Consider the following 10,506-nt stretch of genomic DNA (forward strand, 5'->3'; position numbering starts at 1 on the left):
GAAGACAGACAAGAGTTCTGCATCAATAGCACAGAGCATGACGGCACAAATGAACCTCAAGGCTACTCCACAATCACATCGCATGTGTGCGTGTCCAAACTCATAACAATACCCCACCGGCAATAACGGCTGACATCAGAGCTCTGAGCTCATCTCAAGACACGACAATTCCTCCCATTTACAACAAGAATGTCAGCTGTCATGGCTGATGCAAAATTCCGAGTAATCTCAACAACAAAGAAGAAGTTACAGGTCATTCATGAGAGTTTTGGAATGGACAAGATAGACAACATTGTGAAGATATGAAAAGGTGTCTTGTAATTGTGGCCAGTCTCTCAACAAATGATTTTGTTCCACATTGGTATCAGAAGAGCAACACGTTGCAAAGAATTTGGCCTACAGCAGTGGATACCCTTTCAGTCTTCTTGGAAGCAATAATGTGGCATACTGCACGATACAACAAGCAGCTGCTTGCAACATACATGATATCATGTACAGTACGTCTTTATTACTGCCTATTCTTAGGCTGGAAAAGTCAAAGTTGACTTTGCACGCTGGAGGCATCCATTGTGTAAGGATATAGAGGCCTACATTGTACACAATCTCTGGCTTCCTGACAGTAGAACTTGCATGCATCTGGAAGGGGGAAAAAAATCCTCTCTACCACTGTTTACAGATGTTTGAGTACCTGTGTTTGCATTGCATGATATACATGTACATGATGTACACATGCTTGGGTAACAGCATTTACTATAAATGGGACTAAGGCAAATGTAAAAAACATACATATCATGTACAAGTATGTTTGTAGGTACCGGTATACAGTACGTATTGTTGAATAGTACTTTTAAACTGCATGATAGAGTCTGTGTATATTAAAGTGCACAATGAAAATAATACTGTCTGTTCACAAATCTACTAGACAAAATGATCCCATACAATGGACTCTATGTATTGGTCTTCAAAAATCATCCTGCATCTGTCCATCTGTGAAATTCAAAATGCATCTAGCACACAAATCATTGTCTGTTTGCTCGTCTGTGGCAATTATATCCTGCCTTGTATGACAAGCTGTCTCCTTGTTATTTGTCCATGCATGTGGTGATACATGTATGTATGGGCATCCGTCTGTGAATGGACCAAATCAGACAGGATCTCTCCCCCCCCCCCCCCACCCCCCCCCCCCCCCCCCCAATCCTAATTAGTCTGGTCTGCTACAGCCATTGGTAACACAGCATGGTATCCATCCCTCCAGATGGGGGGGAAATAGCCCAATACAACTTATATCTGTTGTCGGGAGACAAGGCCGCCAAGACAAACGCATGTCTGCTCTCTTCAAGGTATTGAAGACACGATGACTGCACAGCCATTACTTCAACACGGAGATACTCTGCCTGGCTGAGTTTTCCACCATCTCATACTGTTCTGGGTTTTGGATTTTTTTTTTTTCAGTGTCACTTTGTTATACATTCATGCACTTTGCTAGAATGACCCCCTCCCTCTCCCCTTCCCTTTCCCTTCCCCTCCCTTTTAATACTCCCCCCCCCTTCCCCTACAACTGCACTATTAAACAGTCAAGCGTGTTGTTGTGACCATAGTGCAACATTTCACATGCAATATTGATCGCCGATGTGTAGATGTACACCAAGATATGTCGGGTACAGTGATTTTGAGTATCTCGCATTGACTACGACTGCCTACATACATACGTGCATCCTACGTTTATACAAGGAAACAGAAATATGCACACACAGTGCACTGAACTTGAAAGACTGCCTTGAGCTTTCATGTTGACAAAGCCACAACCCTATAGCCCCTTAGGTATAAATGACCGCTAAAGAACTTGTGTAAACACCTATATACACTGATCTACAATGTGTATTATGCACACAGCACACACAGCTTCTCTGGAGAAGTATTCATAAGAGACACTGCTACCTTTAGACAAGGAGACCCCCTAATTACTATTACCTCCACTGCCAGGGAGTGTCCCATGGGGAAAATACATTATATTATGGCCAGTAATAATTTTTAATTTGCAGACCCTCATCATCGCACAATAATGCATGCGATGTTTCCAGAGATAAAATTTCAGCTACACTGTACATCACAGTTGACAAAAGTATGAAACACCTTGCAGTATACCATTGGCTGAAATGTATAAAAAAAGTCAACAACTGTCGTTGTCTAACGAAGAAACAAGAAGAAACAAACCTGCAACATTTAAAGTACCTGTACATTGGTCCAACATATTCCCTAATCACATTATCTGTTCATGGTATTAAAGGACAAGTTCACCTTCATACACATGTGGATTGAGTGAATGCAGCAATATTAGTAGAACATATCAGTGAAAGTTTGAGGAAAATCCGACAATCCGTTGAAAAGTTATGAATTTTTGAAGTGTCTGCTCAGTCACTGCTGGATGAGAAGACTACTACAGCTGATGATGTCACATGCGTACAACAATATAAGGAAAACATAAAGAGAATTTCACAAAATGTTACTTTTTGAAAAAAGTGCACATTTCCTCGACTTGTCACTGATGTATGTTAAGGTTAATATTATTCTCCCTGCCTTCTGAAAGAGGGAAGTCAAGCATTCTCTTATTATGCGAGAAAAGTGAAAATATGTTGGATTTTCTTTATATTTTCTTTATATCGTTGTACTCATGTGACATCATCAGCTGTAGTAGTCTTCTCATCCAGCAGTAACTGAGCAGAAACTTCAAAAATTCATAACTTTTCAACAGATTGTCCGATTTTCCTCAAACTCTCACTGATGTGTTCTACTAATATTGCTGCATTCACTCAATCCACATGTCTAGGAAGGTGAACTTGTCCTTTAAGTACAGTTCGACCTCGATTATCCGGCCTCCTTTTATCCGGAAATCTCTATTATCCGGACGCGTTCACTCAGTGAAGGTCTTTTTGTTTTCATCCCAAAATTGAGAAAAAACAGTGACTCTAACATCTTTTCATGGATCTATTTTACTAATTTCATAAGATGTGCATGATAAGTTTCTCAATATCTAATGAGGTAAAAACATGTATGATTTTCACATATTGAGATATACTTTATTTTTGTGAAGAAGGGACTTCATTTTGCGCAGGCTAGCATAGATTACACCACCGGTGCGGGGTACGCTACCTGCCTAGCTGCCAGTACACTGGGACGGCAGCTTGGAAGGCAGCTATAATACATTAACATTGTGTCTCCCATTTCCGGCCAATTCGCTTATCCGGATGAGCGCCGGTCCCGACATGGCCGGATATTCGAGGTCGAACTGTACTGGTTACAATGCACATCAGCGTTATATTTCAGATCACATCCATCCGTCTGTGCCTTGTTTTCCCCAGCACATTATGAAGTCAACGCATTTATCATACAATCAATGTATTGCACGTGTCGGGGAGTTCATGTTGCCTGGACTTTTGTCTCTAGCTGTAATGTACAGTATATGGCTGACATCAGTTGTTACCTGAAATGGCAAAGCATTGTTTCTGTATAGCAAATAGTTTATTTTGTGATGAATGCTCAACTCCTGTCTCTAGAAGCCTGGGGTAGGAGATATTTTTGTACAATGTACATATTGTACAAACACGAGATCCTTTGTATGGATAAAACCATCTGAAATGTGTAATTGACACAATACAATTTTTTTCTGTAAGTACAGACTAGATTCAGTCTTGACACCTAAAGGAAAAAGTTTAACACCCTATGACCCCTAGGATAGCTCCTGATATACTGGTTATTCAATGGTAGAGAGAGCAGAGTCTCAAGTGTTTAACCACTATAAACATAAGGCACTACACAGAAGCAAGGCACACACTACTCTGCACTCTGTACCAAGAAGTATCAAAATGAATGCACACATAAAACTGAAGTTGGTGGGGCTCTTAAAGCTACAGTTTACCTTTGTAGGCTTTGGGAGCAGTGATTTCAAAAATGTTCCGAGATATCACATTTGATGTGTAGGTCAGTTTCAATTATTTTACTTCAATTATTTTGAAGTACTAAAGCTGGGTTTTTGTTTCATCTGCAAATGGTAAATTATGCTTTTAATTTCACACACATTTGTGAGTTTCATCGCTTTTCAAGGCAGACAGGAAAAGACATTCATTGGTGACACTGACAAGGACTGGAATTTTCTCAATTGAAACAATGGTACAATATATGTTTTGTTGCATATATCTAACTGGTAAAGTCATTCTCAATGGGGTATTATAGATTCTTTGTGCAAAACATACTGTATATAGTTGTAGCTTCAATAATTGTGCTGCGTTACTCAACATGGAAGTCAAGCTGCAATGTAACATATCACTGATTCAATATTTTGGTGCAACGAGTTTGAATTCTGTAGGAAACAATACAGCACCATCCGTGCAAAAACCAATATTTGTACTTTTTTTTTATTGAATCAAAGCAACACGCCCCAAAACACACAATGAAATTCCTGGGACCATCAATGGATTCTACAAAATGTTAAGTTCATGGTCAGTAAGCACAAGAAAATGGAGGGTGGGGCGTGATTATCTTGTGTGGTTGTACCCGTAGGAGGTTACCGACATACACAATTCATGGTGCCTCATGCATGATTTTGTATAATAAAGGGCGTGACTTTCTTTTCCCAAAGTTTTCTTTTTGTTACTGCTGTTTTGGGTGTATTGTGTTGCTGTTGTTTTGTTTTGTTTTTCTTTTATATGGATGGGGGGGGGGGTTGAGGGGAGTGAAGAGCACTGTTTGGGACAGGCATCCAACATTTGTGACTGATCACAAATTCTCCCTTACGATCTCATGTAAATTTAACTAAAAGGCAGCGCTATTAAATTTCTGTAACCATGTGTCAACAATGCTGTGCATACAACAGAAGGCAAGTCAGTTCAGTAGGCCTATTTGATCATACATGAAAAACGTTCTGAGCTCTCTCTCTACCAGTGTACAATCATACCTCCAAACTGCCATAGTTTTGTAGACTTTCTCAGCAATTACTTGTACTACGTGTTGGGAAAAGAATATATCAAGTTATAAAGCTCTGAAAAAGAAAAAAGGAAAGAACACACAAACAACAAATAATCAATCAATTATTTTAGGACCAAAATAAACAATAAAGGCACTTTTCTTGTCTAAAAGTTGTAAATTTTATAACTGAAAATGCTAAATAACACACTATTACAATATACATTATTATACACTAATATTTACTTAAAGGTATCCTATAGTTTTGGTTGAGCCTTAACTTCAGGTTTTTATCATTTTTGGTGGGATTGTGAGAAACCTCTTATGAAATATGAAAGAGCATGTAATTCCAAGAGGGGTTCAATGTTTATTTGTTGAAAATTGGTTTTGGAATGGCTGAGATATCCTAAACAGAGCGATCCTAATAAGTGTGGGACCCACATTTTATTACGATCGTTTTGTTTTACTTTGCTTTTGGATGTTTCAGCTATTCCAAACCCAATTTTTATCAAACAAACTTTGAATTCCTCTTAAAATGGCATGCTCTGTACTATTTCACAAGTGATTTATTGGTATCTTGCAAAAAAATTAAAGCCCTTAAACCCTACATTTTTCCTTTTATTCTATACTTTCTAGTAAGAATAATTTTTATTGCTTGAACAATGCGATTACAGTTTAGCTTTTAATGAATACATTTTAGACGAATAGCAAAGTGAGAGTGGCTCGCTCGCTCTGTCCGTACAATAGTAAAATGAATAGTTTGCATAAGTTATGATCATAGTCCTTCGCAGTGATTTTTTTACAATGTTTATTTTTTTACTATGTTTAATTCCCTAGAAATTTGATTAAATGCTCTATAAACGTGATTTTTATACTCTGTTTTTACAAAAAGTCCCTACTGTGGAAAGGGGTATCCCCCTCCCACACCCTCCCCTGCTCGGTCGCTTCGCTCCCTTGCCGAGGATCTCACACTGTCACATAAAATAATGTACCACCGTATGCTATAATCATAGTCCTTCGCAATGATTCTTTCCACTGTTTAATTCCCTAGAAATTTGCTTTTAAATGCTCTAAAAACGTGACTTTTGTACTCCATTTTTACAAAAAGTCCCTACCATGGGATTCCCCCGCTTTCGGTTGCTAATCCTCTTCCAAAAGCTACAGTGAAAGAGCTCTATCATGTGAATTTATTATGTATAAGATAACAGCTACTGTATCTCAACAAGACCTTGTCATTGTACAAAGGTCAGTTGCGTTTAGTGATGTTAGGGCAAATATTATTTTATAGATCTCCTTTGGCAGGCATTGACATAACTTTTTATGTGAGGGTACATGTAAAAGTGCAGTAACAAAACTTCCAAAAGATAGAATTGTGGCGTCTACAGTTTGTAAATACCAGTATCTGCGATGGAAGAATCTCTTTGGTACTCCTTAAGTGTGTTTTCCCCTGAAAGTGAATGACTATGAATCGCAGTTGGTTGTGTACAGTGTACAATGTAGGTCAATCTGTATGAATAACTACAGCTTCTGTATTATAGACCTGCTTGTTTTGGTTGCTGTGTTGATGTCTACTTCAGCCATGACTGAGAGGATTCAGTTACAATGTATAATATGGCATGGCAAGTCTGGCTCATCAACTTTGATATAATTTTCCTTTGAATCTTCTTTGATACAAAAACCAGTGATGTTTTCATTCCGTCCCATCCCCGCCAGTAAAATTTGTTGTTGCCATGGAAACAAAACAAGTGTCTACCTTGTCTATAGTGCACTGTCATGCTTCATGTAAGCTTGCTGTACATAAGTAGGGATATATCGCTGCTATCATGTTACAATTTCTGTTTGTGAGCAAAAAACTCTATCAAATTCAGTCCCGTCGTGGTCCCTTGATTTTTAATCAACCTATCTAATCATCATTTCATCTTCTTTTGGAAGCCCCCTTTACGGCTGACAGAAGTTATACAATGCTTTAAAACGAAATCGATAGCTTTTCACTACACACAGAATCACTCTGCATACAAAGTGTACCTTTCTTCCTGTCTCATCTATTCCACTTCCTCTTCTCTGAATTACTGTGTACAGGGAAATTTTGATGCATACCTCATATCCTGCATGATGCCGTTAAGTATTATGTCCAGCAATACAGTATTCAGTATGAGGGTTTGTACAGAGGTTTGATGGCCAAACATGTTGATAACTACAGACTACAATAATTTGACTTCCTTGATGCCAATACACTCATGTACAAATTCTTGTATAGGTTATGCAATAACCCATATATTGTAATAGAAAGTCTGATTTTTCATGAATCAGGACTTCCCGACAATTTGGTAGCGAGTAATTGTAGAGTACAGTACTGAGCGAAGAAATGTAAATATGAATGTGTGCACGTCACATTAATGTCGAGATCAGAGTTAATGTTTTTTAATGATTCAAAATTTACAAATAGCACCCGACTCACAAAATAAAACCCTCTCAAAATATTTGCCGTACGATATACAGTATACTCCACAATTATTACATGTACCTGCCTGATCAGCAGTTTAAGATTCAAAATGCAATTTTGATTTTTTTTTTCCTTTCCTTTTTCAAACAGCCTGTTCAGAATTTTCACATGGTTCCAAACGTAAAGTTCATCATTATACTATTGTACATACTATCAATGTACAAACTGTATACACTAGCTGTTCGCATCACCGCCACAACAGCAAAACCTGGTACCAGTAGTAACATACATGTAGGAAGGAAAGATGATGAATGTGTCAGACAAGCAATACAATTTTGGAAAAACACAATTTCCATAAGAACTTCGGTATTGTAGCCCCCCGCTCCCCCCACCCCCCCCCAAAAAAAAAAAAATACTGCATAAAAGTAACTATTGGCAACTATGGACAAAACTGCAATCTATCTTGACATTTCTTTCTTTCTGTTTTTCTTAACCCGTTCCATACTAAATTCTGAAATCCCCATAGGTTTAATACACAGGCCACCAGGTACCTGTATGGAACGGGTTAACAGAACTTTTAGAGATAGAGTAAATAGAGGTTAGAAAGGAGGAAGCATGCTACATACAGGCTGAAGGAGGAAGAGGAAGAGTAAACAGCAGGAAGGAAGTAAAGATGGCAAGTTATATAAAACAAAGGAGTACCCTGTCTGCATCCCCCCCACCCCCGGACAGTGATAGATCGGGACGAATGGCTATGATGGATTCTTGGGGCGCTGCCAAACATGGACTCCACTCACCTTCCTCCCTCGGGATGCCGTGATCGAGGGGCTGGTTGCCACAGCGCGAGTCGTTGTTGCACTCGCTGTAGAACATGATGAGCATGACGTCGAGTAGGAACCACACCATGGAGGTGGCCAGGACCACCTTGCAGTAGACCAGGCGCCGCGCCATCTCCAACAGTCGTCTGCCGCCCTCGGGGACAAATCCACCGCAGCAGCCGCCGGCGGTGCAAGCACTTGTGCCTCAGAGGGGTTTGTGGTGGTCCAAACAGCACAAGCACTCAGACACATGGAGTTCCTCTGAGAATTTCTACAGCACCACTGGATGATACAGGGTATTCCATAAACTATATCCCTCCGTTACGGATTCACGCTGGAAAAAAAAAAAAATCTTGCTAGTTCCGCGTCACACTTGTTATAGCCACTTCATTTACTGGTATAATTTCAGTTTCAGTTTCTCCCAAATTTACCCAAAATAGTACAATACAGATATATGATCCAAGGTGTTCCTGAAGAGATAATAGAACTGTGCCAAGATTGGAAGGATGGATTTTTTTTTAATACAGTAGAAAAAGTTGGAATGACTAAGACCTTTTTTTTTTAAAAATGGTATCTAGTACTATTACAATTCCCTCATGAGCACAGTTTTTTCCTCCAACGACATATTCACATCAGGTTCTGTAGCGAATGACAACATCCCTCAAACTTCTTCTAGGCTGCCGTCAGATGAGCGGGTGAGGAAATCCACATTCACGTGAGTCACGGTGGAGTGAGGCATACCTTTGGCTAATCCCGGCCGAGCCCGCTCCTCGTGTTGCCTTCCCCGCCTCTCGCTCGTCTCCTCTCAGTCTCACCTTCTCTTCTCCCCTCTCCCTCTGCCTATCTCTCCTTCTCTATCCCTCCCTTCCTTTGCCTCTCCCGTGCTGTCTCTCTCTCTCTCCCTTTCTCAGAAGAGACCCCTCCCCCTTTGCCAGCTCCGACTGGAACACTGACAGAGGCAATGAACTTGAGATGACAGAGAGTCCCAGTCCACGTTCTTGTCAGATGTCGACTCTTCACTCTTCCACAGATCGAGGTGGGCTAGGGTCAGCTGATCTCATTGGCCAAGTAGTGATCACATGATCTTGGAGGATCCTCTTGAGGTGCAGCACATACAATGTATGTCTCATCCAGAGGGTCTGGGCAAGGCAGCCCCACCCCTCTCTTTGTTTCCTTTCTTCGTCTTCCCTCGTGATTCCTCTTCTCTCCTTCAGACACGAATCTTGGTCAAAATTCTTCTGCGGCTGCTACACCTGAAAAAGTGAGAAAAAAAATGCAGTGAATAGGACATTCTGTGCTTTTCCTAACTAGTACCTTCTTTGTCACTCTTGCCCTATCACGCTCCATACATTCCTGCACGCCAAGGCCCCGGCAAAGAGCGAGTTTCGATATTCTGCGTCTGATATACTCCCAGATGTGGGGACTGGTTTTAGCATACCAGGCAGTCTCGAACATTGTGGTGACAAAGAAAAAAATAAAAACAAAATAGTGACTCTGGACAAAACAAAAGAGTTTCCTAGTCATGACAAGGAGAAAAACCCATTGTACAATAAACATGTCAGTGGAGCGAAAGTCTAAGTTCTGACAGGTCTCAGATGGTATATCGTCGCAACGAGACCAACATTTGTGTTATGGTCTGGTGTTTGTTGTTTGTTGAACTATTCTTCTCTCTCTAGGACTCTCTACAGTTTTCTTTTTCGTCCAAGACCGAAAGTGCCTTGGTAGATATCACGAAATGATCCTGCCTCTTTACACTTTTTTTTTTATTTTTTAAAGAGAGATAATGAGAAGATACCACAACTGTACAATAACTGAAAGATGTCTGTTTTGAAATTGATGCCACATCTTGCTATAAAATTTTTTTCTTTCACAAATGTCCATAAATGATAGTAGTACTGTAACTACATTGTATGTAAGGCAAGATATATTCCTGGCATTAAATTTTTGCCAATTGCAGCGGACAGCCTTTTTCGCAGTGTGAAATTTCCAAGAAGTGCCACCGGTTGGCATCCAATGCGTTACAGCGTATACAAGAACTTTTGCTTACATTTTAATCTCGCACATCTTGGCCCTCATGAAATTCATTAAATTAAAAAGCATGCAAAAATTTCTGGTGACAACAATCTGTACATAATGCTGTTTAAAAAAAGAAAAAAAATACCAAGAGAACACCATCAGCTTTCAGCTTTGTACAATATGGAATGAACACAAAATGCTCACTCACTGTGTTTCTCACATTGACAAATGGTGTTATTTTGCTGTGTTTTAATTTTCTTAAGTTTTGCA

At 39.8% G+C, this 10,506-nt stretch overlaps 1 protein-coding gene across 1 annotated transcript in view; it reads right to left on the reverse strand.

Moving 5' to 3' along the window:
* Positions 1–9,631, reverse strand: part of LOC139720223 (polypeptide N-acetylgalactosaminyltransferase 13-like) — a 127,631-nt gene extending 118,000 nt beyond the window's left edge. Inside the window, exon 1 of the mRNA XM_071631589.1 lies at positions 8,200–9,631. Within this exon, the coding sequence (XP_071487690.1) occupies positions 8,200–8,353 (154 nt within the window). The 5' untranslated portion in view covers positions 8,354–9,631. The remainder of the gene's footprint in view (positions 1–8,199) is intronic.
* Between the last annotated feature and the right edge of the window lie 875 nt (positions 9,632–10,506).

The sequence above is a fragment of the Diadema antillarum genome, unplaced genomic scaffold (genome assembly GCF_040938485.1).
Source record: "Diadema antillarum isolate AM-2024a unplaced genomic scaffold, OU_Dant_1.0 scf00000123, whole genome shotgun sequence".
Taxonomy (NCBI): domain Eukaryota; kingdom Metazoa; phylum Echinodermata; class Echinoidea; order Diadematoida; family Diadematidae; genus Diadema; species Diadema antillarum.